The sequence below is a fragment of the Orbicella faveolata genome, unplaced genomic scaffold (genome assembly GCF_042242905.1).
Source record: "Orbicella faveolata isolate gen_17 unplaced genomic scaffold, um_ofav_v1 contig_47, whole genome shotgun sequence".
Taxonomy (NCBI): Eukaryota; Metazoa; Cnidaria; class Anthozoa; order Scleractinia; family Merulinidae; genus Orbicella; species Orbicella faveolata.
In genome coordinates, this window is record NW_028301577.1 from 3979904 (window position 1) to 3997574 (window position 17671).

General features: G+C 39.8%; 1 protein-coding gene across 5 annotated transcripts; it reads left to right on the forward strand.

Moving 5' to 3' along the window:
* Window positions 1-7: 7 nt before the first annotated feature.
* LOC110065747 (protein FAM135A-like) lies at window positions 8-14690 on the forward strand. Of its 5 annotated transcripts, none has more exons than XM_020772923.2 (24): window positions 8-121; window positions 693-889; window positions 1626-1711; window positions 2057-2211; window positions 2806-2876; window positions 3775-3948; window positions 4181-4292; window positions 4562-4617; window positions 5005-5102; window positions 5348-5397; window positions 5511-5576; window positions 6158-6247; window positions 6521-6594; window positions 7157-7317; window positions 7661-7765; window positions 7966-9007; window positions 9397-9456; window positions 9877-9974; window positions 10494-10585; window positions 11117-11214; window positions 11677-11828; window positions 12491-12601; window positions 12723-12839; window positions 13036-14690. In XM_020772923.2, the coding sequence occupies exons 2-24, from the start codon at window positions 810-812 to the stop codon at window positions 13239-13241; spliced, it is 3354 nt and encodes a 1117-aa protein (XP_020628582.2). In that variant the 5' UTR covers window positions 8-121; window positions 693-809; the 3' UTR covers window positions 13242-14690. The 5 variants fall into 5 exon arrangements, with proteins under 5 accessions (XP_020628582.2, XP_020628574.2, XP_089135132.1 ...); XM_020772915.2 differs by having other exon boundaries at window positions 696-889; XM_089279006.1 differs by having other exon boundaries at window positions 696-889; window positions 7661-7759.
* Window positions 14691-17671: the final 2981 nt, after the last annotated feature.

The window sequence follows — 17671 nt, forward strand, 5'->3', positions numbered from 1 at the left end:
TCTCCCGTATGTACGCAGTCGAGAGGTACTGTGTCGGAGAGCGACGAGAAACAAGATGGCGGCGGAAGTGGTAGGTTAGTGTTTTTTTCATGAGGACAACCAAGTTCCTAAACAACTTCAGGTACATTCATATTGTGTGCTCTGTGCATTATTAATGTACAGTTAGCTTATTTGGGAACGGCTTACATTGCTGCTTAATTATTAGTGGTCAAGTTGAAAAACAAAAGAATATTTCGTGTTCGGAAGGTTAATTGGCAGTGTAAAAGATCACAATTTTGGAGAGTGCTGTTCATCTTTTATGCCAAAAGGAACTGAAAAGCGTGTTTTAACTATTGGCTTTTTGACATTTTGTCTTTTTACGTTTACTTTTGAGGCATTTTTCGAATTTTTTAGCTTTAGCTTCCATGCTTTTGCAAATATCAAAATCGATTTGTGACTGACGCATTTCCGACCCCCTCTTTATTAGTGACGAATTGGAAATTGCAAGGCCACTTAGAACTGCGAGTTATTGAATACGAGAACCAATGTTGATCTAAAAACTCGGAATAAAATCGTAGTAGTTTACCTTCTTGAATATCTTGGGACGCCGTCTCGAGAAAGGGCGCGTTTTAAAACTCAACAAAATTTATCGGTTGCATATGGCTTAGGTAAATGTTTCTCGTATACTCGCATGATGGACAAATTTATTTCAGCAGTTTCAAGGCGATAATGTTTGCCAGGATATAACGAAATCAGATGAGATGTAGGACGTTGGTTGGATAAAGAAATTACCGTTCATAATTCCCATCCAGTTTGGAGAGCAGCGAAATATGTCTGGAGACCTACAAGCGACGATAGAGTTTGCAGTGGAATTTTCGACGTTCCACAATGTCGATCTCTTTCAGCGCGGGTATGTATCATTTTAAAATGTTTAATTGTCATTTTCAGCTACTTTTACCGCTACTTTTGTTTATCTTAATTTTCTTGGTTCAGCTGAACGCTCAGTGGTATGTTGTCTTCCGAAAAATCTAACATCTAAGCTTAAATTTGTGCTCCAATTTACAGCAATATATTTCTTGTTCACTTATTTTTCACATATTTTTGAAGCAATCTAGTGTTGCTCTATAAACCAACTGATCACAATATTATTTGTTGTTGAATTCACATTCATGAAGTATTTGGTATTTTAGAATATTTAGTACTGCTGAGTTTTTGTAAATATTTATTGTGCATTGTTTGTACAGTCCTTCTTACAGAGACTTTGCATATTTTGTGTTACAGCTATATAAGCTTATCAATCATATGTAACTTAAATGTATAATAATAAAAATATGTGCTTTTAAGACTTTGAAAAGAGGCTGTTTCTTTGGTTATTTTCATGAGTAAAAGTGGGTACTTTGAAGACAGCTTGTTTTTGCATAATAATGTAAAATAGTCATACAGAAAAGTCTTGAGGCATATGTTTCTTTGCTAGATATTTTCAAGCCATCAATCAGAAACCTGTGGTCCTGCATGTTTACATTTGGTTAGGAATAGAGTTGTTAGGTGTAATTCTAGGAATTTCTTGGTCTGCTGAAATAAATAATTTTTTCATTAGGTCAAGTAGTACTAACACTTTAATTGGACTCAACTGTTGTAATTTTCAGGTATTATCAGATCCACTGTATGCTCAAGCCTCCTGTAAAAGCTGCAGCAAGCACAGAGGTAGAGAAACGACTTGACATTGGCTCAGGTAAGATTTTTTGGTCAAAGATGACATTTTCTAGCAGTTCATGATGTGGATGATCCTAGACTTAAAGCATGTGCAAATGCAAGTACAATCACAAAAGCAAGGATATAATTATGTAAATAAAAAATGTTTTGATTATTTTCTTGCTCTTCCATGTCAACATTTCGAACCTAAATGCAAGCATTAGCAAGCAAGGTGTTAGCTGTGTGCCATCTTGGAAGATGTATTAACTATTGTTGTTAATGATTAAACAATTACAACTTATGATTTTTAATTTGCTATTTTTGTTTCGTGTTTATATTATTATTTTTTGGACACTTATTACATTTATTATTTCACTCTTACTAGACATTCAAGGACAAGAATATCAATTTGGAGCAACTATTACCCCATCTGGAGGGACAGCCATCTCTAAGACGTTTCAAATTCTTTACAGGAATGAGTCCATTATGTTGAATGATTCCTTTGTGTTCCGCCTCCACATGTTGGTTAACAGTGACAAGGTAAGTCAACTCCCGCGCTGTAGCTATATTAACCCGTAGCTAATAAAAACTGTGGTCCAAATTTGCTGAATTTGAAACTTCAGTTTAAAATATTGGACGCAAAAGTGATGTTCATTTAGATCATTTATTTAACAAATAGAGAAGCCTGAGCTGTGTAGTACACTGTGAAAAAGCACAACGGGCATTTGAGAACACAAGGGAAATGTAGAAAACACGCTCCGCAGGCAAGTGTTTTCTACATTTCTCGAGTGTTCTCAAATGTCCAGAGTGTTTTATCACAGTGTAATACACGGGTTAGGCTTCTTTATTTGCTTTATGATTTAGATTTTACACACACAAAACAATAAAACACACATTTTCTATGTTTTATACTCGGATAAAACATGGGTTTTTGACCAATCAGAGTGCACGCAGGGTCCTGTCTATACTATAATAGGTAGTAAAATTATAGTGCTCAACTGCTTTGGAGATTGTGATTGCCAATCAGTAAATGAAGCAAAATGATGAAAGCATTGTTAAACAAAATGTTTCACTCTCCTTTCACCAAACAGTAAGACTAAATTTATTTTTTTCTTTATATAATCTTTTCATCAGGTTGTCCAGGAAATTGACCAGGCTGATTATCAAATGACAGTGGAGCTGTTCTTCTCTGACTCAGAATATGGGTGAGAAATTTTTCTGATCAATGCATGCCGATCAAAATTGTGTCATGCTGTTACTGTATGCCTTCCATGGCTCTTTGCACATACAGTGGAACCCTGCATTACTGCCAACCGGTTAATACTGTCCCCTCATTACTTTGGCCACTTTATTCTGGTCTGAACAAAAGGCCACCCATTAATACGGCCAGTTATTTGTGGCCCGTTGGTGACCAGATTAACAGGATTTTATTGTACCTGAAGAGTTGTGACAGAAATTATTATTGATGTTTCCTCTGCCAATCAATATTTTAGGAATTGAGTACTTTTGCAACAGCTTACCGATAGTATTTTTGGCCAGAAGTTAGAAATCAACAGTTTTTTTCATGGTAACTTTTGGAGGTGCAGTGACCAACATAGGTTATTGAATTGGATTTTGAGTTGAGGGGTCTGGGTTTGTGGAATCCCTTATGAAAATGCTTTCAAGAGTTATCCATGGGGATCTTTAAGGAGCTGCATATTAAGGATTTATGTGTTGTCACTCATCTTGACAATCCTATAGAATCTTAATTTATAATCTGCTACACTCTTTGAGGATCTTTCAAATCTTGCAAGGATTTGTCTTATCCCTGTACCTATCCCTGTAAAGATCCTTCAAGCATCTTTTAAGATCCTAAAGATTGTACAAAGGATCCTTTGATGACTCCGGTAAATTCCTAAGCAAATCTTTGAAGATCTCAAAGGATTTTTGTATCTATCTTGGCCAGTGTCAAATCTAGTCAAAATCATTTGCGGGAACTAAAACTTTGTTAAAAAGAGGTTATGATGGTAACTTAACATTAAACTACATATAATTTGGCATATTGTTTGTCACTGTGACTTTAATTATAATGCTCTGCCATTTCTTTTCTATTTTATTGTACAGACTTGAATCTGTTGAGTCACTGACAAGTGTAAGCACACAGACATTAAAACTGCACATGTCTTGTGTGAAGGGTCTGCACCACCATGTGCCCATCTTGTTTGATTATTATCACTTTGCTGTCATCGACACCACAATTCATGCCACAGTAACAGCACTTGGCCTTCCTGATCACAGGTAAGCCATTTCTCAGAGTGAGTGTACTTTCAACCTTAGGAATTGCGCATCTAATAAAAGGAAAGGAGAATATTTTTCTTTCTATAACCATGGGGGAGCTTTAAGCAATTCCTCCTCTAGAACTAGCACTGAATTAAGCATTCCTACAAACTTAAATGGCAAATTGAACTGCTAATGAAAATAAATTGCTTGTACTCATGTGTGGTGCTTTTTTTCTATTTATACTCTTCAGCATTGTTAGGCCTGTAAAGAACAGCTGGCTTGGTAAACAACCATCCAATCAACGGGTGTCAACACCAACGTTTTATGTTGTGTTGTTCAGTAACAAAGCCTTAGCCCCCCAGGTATGGATGAGTTTGTTCTGTGTGTAGGTATGTGTTTGTGAGACAAATGGCTTCCATATATTTTCATGTATTTGGTACTCACTAATTAGTTCCAGTAGACTCGAGCAGAAGTAAACTTTACTGATATACTAATGTAGCCAAGGGTCACATTGGTCACAATTTAAACACAACTGATTAATAAATGATCGGATAAGCTTTAAGTGATATGTAACAAACAATTATGGATATCCTTGCGATGTTAGGTAATGTTCAATAATGTTCTTTTGCAGAGTTCCAAGACTTCACTTGTTGAAAAGCAGTTACAGTTTGCGTATGACACACACAGGTACAGCCATATTGTCATTTCTGGAAATAGCTTTTTAGCCCAATTAGAAATATTGTCTTCAAAAGTTACTGAATATTGACAAATTAATAGTTACAGGTAAGTGAAAATTCAGATTTCAGTGATTCAGATTGGACATAAAAGGTTAGTTAACCATCCCTTATCCAGGGCTCTGCTCTAGAAGCACCCAGGTGCCACAGGCTACTAACTTTTGCCTTTGGGGGACTGGAAAAACTTTTTTCATATAAGCTTTTAATAGTTCTGGGCTCCTTGTAATTTTTCTTAGACCACAGCCTTGAGTTATCTACCATCATGTGCAGTATAATTTTCAATATCATACTCAGTTGCGTGCTTTTGATCAATAAGTTTCTTTTTCTTTTGTCAATTCAGGGCATTATGCAGTACTCTTTTGTCTGCCCAAGTAAATCTGCTGGCTTATTTCCAATGTTTAACTGAGCTTCTTCCTGAAAATCAGAGGATGGATCTTGGTACGATTTATCAAGTATTTCTGTAGTAACTACCAAGGAGTTATAAAGCAAAATCTGACATGTGTGGACCCTCTTTTAGGACATTTTCTTTGCTGTCCAATTCAATATCCTATTTAAATCGGTGCCTCTACACTGGTACCATAGCGGTATTCAGAAATAATGGCTGTTGTATGGGGAAAAAATTGTATCATACTGTGTTGTTGTCATACTAAGTGCTTCAACTAAGTAAATAATCGTCTTATCAGGTATGATAGACTTTGGTGAGAAGCTGGATGTGTTGTGCAGTACAGTAGAGGTACACAAGTTGTTTCTGGAATATCTTTTTTCTTTATCCAGTATCATTGTCTATTTTTGTTGGCTCAGATCACAAATTCAATGATATTAAATATTTTGTCTTACTGTTTGTAGGCTACAGTTGGTTGTGAGGAAACATTTTCTCAAGTATGCAGTGACCTAAACAACCTTAGTTCAGAGGTGAGGGGCATGCTGTCTTTCAATAATTTTCCCATGTTATGGTTAGTGCTCCATGCAGCTGTTAGTAGTTCTGTGCATGCATAGCGGGCCTCAGCCACTACTTCTAAATTATGTCAACATGGTTTTGAGAAGGTCGTTACCTAGATCGTGAGAAACTAAGGAAAAGTAGTTTTGAAGGACAATACACTCAGGACAACTTATCACTCATATAATCCAAAGGGTACAGATCACTCGTCAAAAGAAACAGGTGGACATGGATTACAATAGCAAGACTTGGATATGTGACACTGTTGCTTTTGAAATACTTTAGGAACCAGATTCCTTTCAAAGGTCCTGTTATAATACAAATATCAGTTCCCTGATAATATGGAGAAAATGTATTAAGTTACAGTTTATTTGATGTGTTGTTCCAGAAAATATCCATACTCCCCACAGAAGGGTAGTTCGTTTGAATCCCAACCCCCTTAAAATTCCAGTTTAGCTTTAAAAAATTTGGTGTGTGATATATCTGCCCCCCTCCAAATGTCTAAGCTTGCATGGACTTGTAGACTAACAAACTGGTTTTTACTGTTGCTGTGTAGCTTTCCTTAGCATGGTCACAGTTCCTAGAGTTCTTTAGTCTGAACAAAGCTATTTTACCATTTATGAGAAAAGAACACCACAACCAAAGGGTAAGTATGAAATACTGTAACATTTCCAAAGTTACATCCCCAGAAATTAACATCACAAAATTATGACTGCTAATAAATCCCGAAAGTAGCCACCCCCACCTCCACCCCCCTGAAAGTAGCAAGTCCATCCTCATCTCTCCCTCCCCCTGGAAAATAGCAAGAGCAGCAGCCCTTAAAACTCATTCTGCACATGTTAGTTTTGCTTTATTCCTTCCTCCATTCTATTGGACATGGTAATTGTTTGTTTGTTTTTTTTTTTTTTACTCTTCTCAGCTTTCTCATTTCTCGGAGGCATTTTTCATTCAGGAGTACCCATGGAATGAACTTCAAAGCACACCGGATCAGTTGTAAGCAGATAGGAAGTGATACTATTTTTTGATGTATTGAAAATTCTGAGAACTTTCTTAGGAATTTCGTACAGCGTTTGTTGGGAAGAGCTGCAGATTTCCTTCATACAAAGCTGATCCACACCATATCAGAAAACTTGTCAGGGTTATGGTTCTTCTTAAGCCCTGGCCAAAAGGACGCGCAAATAGACGCATGATTGGCCAGGCCTTGCGTGCACTTGCGTTGACCTGCGCTCACTTTGGTCGAGATAAAATCTGCGCGCTAGTCGACGCAAGTTTTTCACCGTTTGGCCACCCAACCTAAGTCAACGCAAGTTGAGTGACGTTCATTCGTTGCTACAGCAACCTATTACCCAATGAAATACGGGATGTTTCTGCCATGAAAAGTTTTTTTTTTTACGGCGACTTGCGTGTACTTGCGAGGAAACTTGCGAGTCCGTTTGGCTACCCCGGCAAAGCAAGTCTCTGTGCAAGTTCAACTTGCGGCTACTTGCGACTTCTTGCGAGTTCGTTTGGACGGGGCTTTAGAGTTGCTCTGATCCATTTTGTGGTTTTCCCTCAGGTTTCAGCAGCATCAGAGTCTGGCTCAGAGTGTGAAAGGATCCCGTTATTATCAGACCATTCCTCCAGTTCAGGTGGAGTGTCCTCTGTTAGATGGAGATCCCACTTCGATTCCAATCATATTCGAAGACAAGTATAGTTTCTCTGAACCCAGAGAACCAGGTACTTACAAACCCCTTTGTTCTGGAGATTTTGTACCCAAACTTGGTAAAATTAGATAAACATTCTAACATTAGTGTCGAGATGGAGTTCAACTGATCATGATAGCTGTGCATTGGTCACATTAAGCTGAGAAATGAAACGTTTTTAACTTATAGCTGTGATCTTAAAGCTGCAAAATGTAGTGGTTGCTGATAAATGCCGAAAACGTTAACTATTTTTGCTGGCGAGGGAGACTCCAGCACCCCGTCTCGACCTTCTAATGTTGATTGGGTTCATAATCTTCCTAATTTAGCAATCTGGGTGTTTGTTTATTTAGCATCAGTTGTTTTGACTTTATTGTCAGATCTTCCCAGAAACTCCGAGTTGGAAGACATATTTTTCACGGTGGATTCGGACGAGGTTGATAGCGCCGGCATGGATGACAGATTCCTCCTTATTAACGGTAAAGGTAAATAAATGTATTTTCAGTACTTCCAGAGAAGCTGCCCCACGGAATCGTTTCAGTTGGGCGCACTCCATGAAGTTCTCAGGACTTTGCACGCTTCATAGCAATGCTCGAGCAGTTTCCTGTAGGCGAGTGAGACTTTTTGAAAATAACAGTCTTGATCTTTCTGTGTGTAAAGTAACAGAATTGTTTAATCCATTTAGATTCTGATGAAGCCGAGAAGAACGGTTCAGCGTCACAAGCAGTGTCAGAAGAGAGTGTCCACGAAGCTGAGACACAAGCCAGCCATGATAGCGAGGCACAAGCCAGTCACGATAGCGAGGCAACAGGGAAGAACCTTGACAAAGGATTGGAGCAAACGGACGAGACAGATGAGACAACCGAAAACAGCGAGACAGCTCTAGACGACATAAATATTGCGATAAATGGCGGGACAGACGATGCTCCAAGTGAAGATTCTTCACATTTACTGGAAGATTTGCAGTCGGCGTTAAGTAAATGGGAAAGCACCCAGCCGCTTATTCAACAAGAAGACGCTAAGGCGCCTGATAATGAGTCTGATGTTAAAGAGGATGTTGAAAACGAAAGGACTAGCGAAGTTAAACCTTCTGAGGGCGGCAAGGGCCAGAAAGAAGATAGTTCAGACGACACTGAGGAGTCGGACTTTGTTGATGCTCAAGCGATAAATGGCATTGAAATGCTACCAAGTAGTGACATCAACGCCGATGATTCGGATGCTTCTGGTGAAATTGATAGTTCTGCGGAAAAGGTGTCGAAAGAAACTGTTGATCAGGATGCCGATGAAACAACACTCATCTGCAACGATGCTGCAAAAAGTTACTCTGCGGACAGCACTGAAAGTTCAAACGAAGAAAACTCCGAGGAGCCCGAACTTCAGTTCACCACTGATCGTGATGGCTCGCAAGACGACCTGCTTTCGTCTCCCCCTGACGCGGGAGCGGACTCGAGTAGCTACGAGACGCCGAGGTCTTCCGAAGCATCCCCGAGTGCAACTTCGGAAAATCAGTCCAAAGTTGTGACTATACAACCAACTGTCAACGGAGAATCGTGTCGTAACTCAGTGACCGATGGTGCACCAATCCCTCCATCAAGGAAAAACAAAAAGAAGGGTCTTTCTACGGCTTCATTAGGAGGATGTCTTCCCATGGCCTGCGCCGGAAACGCATCGCCAGCCTTTACTTTATCCCGAAATGATTCTGTTTACGGAGGAAGCGTGCGATCCAGGTTAGTTGCGTATGTAGGAAATTAGAAAAAATTACTTAATGTGTTGATCATTGTAAAAGTGAAGTTGCGGAGGCCTCCTGGCTAGTGCGCTCGTCTCTGGATCGAGTGGTCCGGGTTCCAGTCCTGGCCGGGGACACAAGGGGCGTTACTCTCACAGTGGCTTTATCCACCCAGGTGTATAAATGGGTACCGGCGAATTTAATGCCAGGGGTAACCCTGCGATGGACTAGCATCCCATCCAGGGGGGACCAGAAATACTCTTAGCCGCTTCATGCTAAAGAAACCGAGATAAGCTCCGGCCTGATGGGCTACTTGGCTCGTATGCAGACTTAACCTTTTACCATTTGAAAGGATTAATCGATTTTCGTGTTTTTAAATCCGTCCTTTAGGTTTGAGATAGCGAAAAGATCAGTGAAGCGCAGTTTGAATTATGCCTGCCAACTTTACAGGTGAGACCAGAGGGTTCATGATTGATGAACGGCAAAACAAGAACTGTTTCATTTTCTAAATTCGTCGTCTTTTACGTACAGTCAAAAACGTGAACGGTGATTTTTGTTGCCTTCATATCCGTCATCTGACCATACCGTCAATCAAATCTGTCGGAGAAGCCTCGCCCCCAGTGTCCCTCTTCTTCCTAACCCCGCGTCGAGAAAAGATCCTGGGAATAAGTGTATGCATGGCGGGCACTTTCTGACAATGTGTTATATCAAGAAAAATGCACGTTTGTGATTCTTCGTGAATATTGAAATACTGAAGAAATTTTTTTCACGCTCTCTTCCGTTGCTTACTGTTCATCCCCTTGCTGGCTTTATGACAGAAACAGTAGAGTGTTCATGTGAGGAACAGTTTTCTTTGGTTTATCTTTGTAGTGATCGCCGCTTCCAAGGAATTCGCGAGCCGTACTTTAGTGCCCAGGCTCCTGAAAGCATCCAGACGCACTTGATCGTATGTGTTCATGGCTTGGATGGTAAGTATCCCCTATCAAAATAAGGCTGTCGATATTCTAACTGTTTGACGGCAAGAACAGTATGTTAAGTAATATATCAAACACGAGAGACAGCGTTTCATCGGGATATCCAAACACCGAGAAAGAAGTTGAAAATACGACGCGCAGCGAAGTATTTTAGACAAAATTCGAGTTGTTTGGATAACCAATGAAACACTGTCTCGTATGTTTGATATATCTTCTCAATCGAAGCAAAAACTAATGAGTAAACGGAGAAGTGAAATCGTCAAAATCTATGCTTATTAAGACCGGGTATCCAAACCTCTTTCTCACGGCTGTGATTTTCTTTGTTTTCACTTGTTGAATTATTAATAAGTTTGTGAAGTTAAGAAGGTTAACCGTTTTTGGATGGAATCATTTTCGACCATACGCCGTAAACTTTCCCTTCTCATCATCCTAATTCCTAAATCTTTGAAGTCGATTCGTATCTATCACAATGAATTCATTTTGAGGTGTGGCGGTTGTTTTTCTGTTTGGCAGGCAACAGCGGTGATCTTCGTCTTGTTCGGTGTTATTTAGAGATGGGCCTCCCTTCCACGAAGATGGACTTTCTTATGTCCGAAATCAACCAGGTGAACAAAATGTCTGAAGACTAATACAGCCATGTTATGCACTGCGTGACGATGCCGCACTTATGAGGGTGTTCAAGTTAGTCAAGTCAAACACTGCCTTGACTTTAAGGAGTAATGCTAACCCCACATTTATCTTAGCTCGTCTGTAGACGACTTCTTCAAGTTTACATCTTGTTCTCTGTGAAAAAGTGAGTGCTGTTTCAACATTTACTATGAGGATCGGACTAAGCGGTTTCTCGAGCAGCTCTCAGTCACGGTATTTTGACCGTGTACAAAATTACCTTTTTGATTGGAAGAAAACCTGAAAATAGTAATTACTAAGATAGAAAAACATCAAAGAGATAGTAATAAACCATAGAGGGACAAGGATGGTTGAGGATGGAGAAGATTAACACGGATTGCAAAGTGCAAATTTGATTTTTGATTTTTTTTTTTTCAAGATGCGCAAACCGTGACGTAGCTCCTGTACTCCTTTACTTTCCTCGCAACCCTTTTGTTCATCTTTTGTAATGTTTGATGTTGTCTTAACAGCCTGACACGTTCGTGACATTCGAAGAGATGACTGAGAAGCTTGTTCAGGAAATAACGCATCACATTGAAGCGTACAATCTCTTTCCCACCAAAATCAGGTTAGTTGCTTATGTCTTCATATCCTCGGTCGCGGGTGATGTCACGCCATGCCCATCTGAGGCGTTGCGTGACAATCCAATCAACAGCTGGGATGGAGACTTCTTGTAACATACTACCCTTAGTGGGTTACCTTAAAAGGATATCCTGAACGTGACACTTGGGACATGTTTTCTCTTGATTTTCAAATTGAAATGATTCACTCAGAGAGGAAGGCTTATGAAAGATATTTCTTGAAACTGGCTTTGACAGGAAGTAGAAGCTGTACTCTTTCATCATCTTGGAATTGACTTACTTTTTGGTTAGTTTGCTTGTAATTTGAGTTGTTTCTCAGTTTATTAGGTAAAGATATAAATATCACACCCTTTACCGTGAAAACTGAGGGCAATGTGCTATTGGTGACAAAATGTGCCATATTTATTCTCTTCTACACTTTTAACGCCAGTTTGTGTTCATCTCCGCAGTTTTGTCGGTCATTCTCTGGGTAACATTATCATCCGGTCCGCTCTCGGCCACCCTGAGATGAGGCCCTTTTTGGACAAGATCCACACATTCTTGTCCTTGTCGGGTCCTCATTTAGGAATGCTTTATCCAACGAGCTCTCTTGTCAGCACAGGTAAGAACTGTCTTGCACAGAATCTTTTAAAAGGGTAATTTAGACAGCTTTTTAGTTACTGTAAGTCGTAGGTCGTTACAACAAACTTGACGATGTCGGGGTGAACTGTTACTCATCTAAGCTCGATTACCAGGCGCTGTGCGAGAAAGGAGCCCGATCTTATAATAGTTTCACCCTGGCCTTGTTGTTGTTTACATCGTTTAAATCGCAATTTGTTGTGCACAGTTACTTGTTTTATCGTAGTTAGAGCGGTGTTTGCTTGAAGGTCGAAAGTAAATCACATAATGCTTTAGTTTTTTAAAACTACACTATCCGATCGGCTGAAATTCTCGCGCCGCTTTCAACGTTCATCCAATGAGAAGTAAAACCAAAGCTCTTCGCATCGGCTATATGTATCTGCTTCGAGTTAATTTAGTTCAGTGGATGGCCTGTGTCCTTTGTGATTCTCCGTCTCCGTCTCAGTCCATCAAGGCGCAAAAAAAAAAAAACTTTGTCAGTATCCAGCCATCTTGACCGAACAAGCTTTTTCAATAACCCATATTTATTGAATACCGTTCTAAAGCCCATATATATACAGTAATAATTTTAGACCATTAGCAACTTTTTCTTAAGTACGAATAAAAGTTTCTTATAGCCTACACGTCGTTGCCCTTCATTTCTAGGTCTGTGGTTTATGCAGAAATGGAAGAAGTCGGATTCGTTGTTACAGTTATCGCTGCATGATCATCCTGACCCGCGGCAGACTTTCATTTATCGTCTCAGTCAGTCAGAAGGTAAATGAAATGACCAGTTTGTTAGTGATCTAGAGGTCCATTTGCCAAAGTTGTACAGTGCTTCGTTTTACCGTAAGAGGCGTTACCTTTTTATGATTGAAGTTTGTTTTTCTTCTTTCAGGTTTGCAACATTTCAAGAACATTCTTCTTGTCAGTTCAGTACAGGACCATTACGTGCCATACCACTCGGCCAGGATAGAGACTTGTCGAGCAGCGCTGAGAGAAAACTCCGAGCTCGGTGAGTGGTTAAGAGTTGTTTCCGCAAGAAAACTGTTTTGCAGTCTGCAGGGAAAGTTGTTAGCATCTGTAGTGTGTAGTTTGCCCTACCTCACCCCACTGTCTACTTCCTTCACCGTGCATGGGATAGGTTGTAATAACATTACTACAATACGCGAGCGATACTAATATAACTTATCATTTATTCTCTTTACCAGCTGTGGCTTACAGGGAAATGATCGACAACTTACTCAGACCACTGGAGGATAGAAAAGACATGAACCTTATCCGATACAGTGTCTATCATAATCTTCCGAGCTCGGCGAACTCGTTCATTGGTAGAGCTGCGCATATAGCCATGTTAGATTCTGAACTATTTATCGAGAAACTGCTTTTAGTGTCTGCGTTAGATTACTTTAGATAGGGATGTGTTTCCGACAGTCGTGGGATGGGTGCGGTTTTGGGCCAATTTCTCCTTCCATTCGCCGAATCTAATCACCCCACGTTTACTCCCTTGTCCTGAACTTCATTCAGGGACTTTTCTGATGTCAGTCGTGTTCTTTGTCACTACCAGAAATTGCGATGTAACAAAAAATTATCCACACGTCCTGATCGAGTATATGTGCTTCCGGGCAGCACTCGGAACGCATCCGAAGAGCTTTTGATTGTTAATGGTCCGACAAGATGAGAGCACGAGCGCTTTCCGATAGGCTTGCCTAAGAGTCGGCGCTTACCGATTCTCGTTTGATAGTATTTTAGCCCAGAACTGGAAACTTTTTTAAACGGAGGAAACGAGGTCGCTTTGTTCCCCTTTGTTAGCAAAATAAGCATAGAAGTAATCCTAAGGGTAATGTGATTTTTCCGGAGGGATTATTATTCTGGGAGCCTTTGGGGATTCGTATTGTGCGAAGTGCTCGCATTTCAAAAGAAACCGTGATAAGGTAAAATTAATATCCATTTTGTATGTTTGTTTGTTTGTTTAGGGAGTATAATTTGTACAATATAGAATGTCATCAATCACGTTTATGATAATAGAGGTTAATGGGTTCCAGTATTATAATGGCTCTAGTTTCAGGTTAATGTAGCCTGTGCCGAAAAGCACTCCACAGACAAAGAAAAGCTGAGGGAAATACTAACAATACAACCAAATTGAGTGACTGAGTTTTGGTTACCACAGAGGTTTAAGAAGGAATCCACCAGCAGTTCGAGTAACAAGGGGACAAAAACTTTGTACCGAGATTACTTACTTCGTATTGCAGACTTTAGTGCGTCTCTTTTAAATATATTCCCAAAAGAAATCATTTCTAACAACACCAAATGCAGAAAACAAATTTTGAAACACTTGAAAGTACTGATGAAATGAAACGCTGATGATAAAATTTTACTTGTGTTTGCACAATTTCTCTGAACTTTGAAATTTATTTTCTCGAGTTCTCATGGGAAAATTTTTTGTATTTATATCTTTAGCTTTAAGAAAATATAAAAAGGACTAAAATGCCTAAAATTATTCTGGTACCAGGTTTTTGTGCACTGAAAACGGAAATTGCTCGATCTCCTATCGGATTTAGTTAGTCTCTCTGTGAGTAAGGTAAATGTAGGAGAAACATGGGTTTGAATACCTTAGTGAATGAATGGGTGGACAGGAAATCTGGGCTTCATGAATTGTTTGGATAAAAACGGACTATATTTATGAACATATATACAGCAACTACGTGTTACTAAATGATTAACGGCTGTCGACGGGAAGCGGTAATTATATATAAGATGCGATCCTTATATCATAGGTAATTTAACTTATTTGAAGTGGTGGGTTTATTCTGATGTGAATAGTAATTTTTTCATTTTATAATAAAGACAAAGATCTGGATTGCAATTACTGTGTGGCATTACAAACTCTCTTAAGTGGTTGTGGAACAGATACATGGCTTTAGACCGCGTCCCCACTACTCTTTACGAAACCACGACGGCGACGCCGAGGACAACGTCGATTAAAAAATTGATTTATATTTTACCTACAAATCTCGCGATACTCTTAAGTCATTTAGTTTGTTTATCACTGCCAAAACTATTACAAATCTAAATCCGGAACACAGCGATAAATTTGAAATAAAAATTTGAAATATTAGCCGTCGTGGTTCACGTTCTCCAGACAACGCAAAATTTGGTCATTTCACGTTGTTGTCTTGCAAAGGACGGCAAGAAATGTACCAAGAATTATAACGCACGTGCACAGCCATTGTTCTGCTCATTAATTCTTTTGTTCACTGTGACGTTCCCGTTGCCGTTGCCGTCGTGGTTTCGTAAACTCCCTAGTCTCCTCCGCAGCCGTTATTAGGGTCGTCACGCAACGCTTCTTGGGGGAGAAGCGTTGCGTGACGACCCTAATAACGGCTGCGGAGGAGACTACCACTACTCCGGAAAAATTTTAAAACGTAGCTTTATTTCTACGGTTAGGCCTACTGTCCACACTAATCTGTCACGAAAACGGAGCTTTACGAAAACACTCTTCTAACCGGAGGAATTTGAAAACGCCGGCTTTGCGTTTTAGTGTGGACAAAAAACATGTTGAAAACGAAGACGTCACAGTAATCATGGGATTTCCCTGAGTTTTCCAAAAATAAACACAAATCCAAAATGACCGGTCACTGCTGCGTTTTCAAATTTCTCCGGCGTAGTGTGGACAGAAAACATTCGATGCGTTTTCAGAGTGGAGACGCCTTTTTAAATTTCTCCGGCGTAGCGTGGATATGGCCTTAGATCACTTCCATCGTTTTCATCTAAGTGTGGACACGCCAAGAAAAAAAAAAAATAACATGTTTGTAAATTCGCGCCGTAGTTTCAAGGCACCCGAAATTTATATGCTTTTGATCAATAAATACGGGCGCAACTTTAAACCAGGCGTTTCCCTGTTCAAGGATTTGAGAGTTAAGGTGACAGAAATGGAAGACTACGAACAGTCCCTCTTTCGCTTAGTCCGTCGTGCGTGACGGGAAAGAAAACCGCGAGAAAAAAATGGCCGCGCGAACTCCTAGGGGCGAGAAGCACGCTCGACGGACTAAGCCAAAGAGGTATTACTCGTAGTCTACAGAGAAGGCGGTTATGCTTCCAATACGTGAAATACGTTGAAGGTTTCTTATTCAACATTCAACTATATACAAGTACGCCCTTCAAACTTCAAATGTTTGGCATCGAAACATGTCATGTTGTCAATGGTAATGTTCGTGTCGTCTGCGCAGAAATGTTCGCAGACAAAACCAACATTACTCTTTCTGGTTCCACTCTAGCTGACCTTGAACAAGTGACAAATTCAGAGCTAATGAGTCTTCATTGCCGGCTACAACAAGCAAATAAACTTAGGCTAATATAGTGAAAACTTCGTTCATGGTCATTGGCTCTTCCTGCCTATGACGAAATTAGCATCAAATTAGAAAAACAACCAATCAGCAGAGTTGATCACGCTATATCATAAGGTTTGATTATCGATAATCGACTTTCCTGGTCTTATTTTGTGTTTAATATTTTGAGAGTGGCAGTTTGCGCATTTATTTTTTTCAGCCAGAATATGTTTTTTTTTCCGTCATGCTTGAAATGCTTTTACAAATTGCAAGATAGATGTTCTTCCCCTGTCCGGATTTTTTAACTTAAGGGGGAGGGGGAGGGGGAGGGAGGGAGGGAGGGACATCGCGCCTTATGGAATAAGATCTGACGTATTTAGACAATGGAGAAGGACCACACCCATTACACCCGTGTAATAAGGATCAGTGGAATTAACTATGCCCAGTTTAGCATCCAATTGCACAGTCAGTCGTATTGTACGATTTTTGAAAGGCTATGATGGCAAAAAAGAACGGGAACTGAATGCCCGCTTCATTCAGCATTACTCCGTGTAACTCGGTTAGACTCAGCTGAAATGTATGACCTTCATTCAAGTACTCGCGTGTTGTTTTGCATGTTTTAACCGTTTTCAGACTGGGCGGATGGAAACACGGTCTGTTTAACTTCGGACAATTACCACTTAACAGCTAGTAGCAACCATCCTTATCGCCACGAACGATAATTTCATTGCGATTCCGTTGAAAGAAATGAATTAATTTTAATCTGACATTAGTATATCTATTAAAGCAAGCGTTTGAGAGGACCACATTTAGGTGAGTTCCTTCGTAAATTTTAACTGTTTAGGTTTTGCATTTGAAGTGCACGTACGTTTTGCAAACCAAAAATGTTAATACGATTAATAGCCCTTCTTGTAAATAGCCCTGGGGCAATGGTTTCTAAATTTAAGCCACCTTTGGCAGTTCAAGTCATTTTCGCTTGAATTAACAAAGTTGAAAGCAGAACTTTCTTGAAGATCTGTTCTTGGGGAAATTTTGCACTCTAGTTTATATAAACTAAAATCTAAAGAAGCAAAAGCACAAGAGCGAAAAAGAAGTAATTTATCCGACCTGTAGAGATGATCTGATATTACTGTAGTCAACTGACGCTTCTAACCTACTGAAATTTTCAATGGCTTGTCCCCGCCTGTCCACAACCCACTGAACCCAGACTCTATTCAACCCAAATTTTATCGCAATTCCCCCGATATTTAACCATTATGCTGCGTCATATATGCCTACTCGAAGTGAACCACCAATACGTACATATGCGGTTGTCACGGTTCTCTTTGGCCTGCGATACAAACTCTCAAACAAATAAATTTTTTATCTAATGTTTCTTTAAACCTTTCACAGTGTAAATTATCGTTTTAAATCCAGAATCAGGGATATTTTTCCACCTCAGTTTGCTGTCATCCGAGGAGTAAAACGTGTTTTCGCGGGGGTGGTAGTAGGAAATTCTGAACTACCACGTGACTTAAAT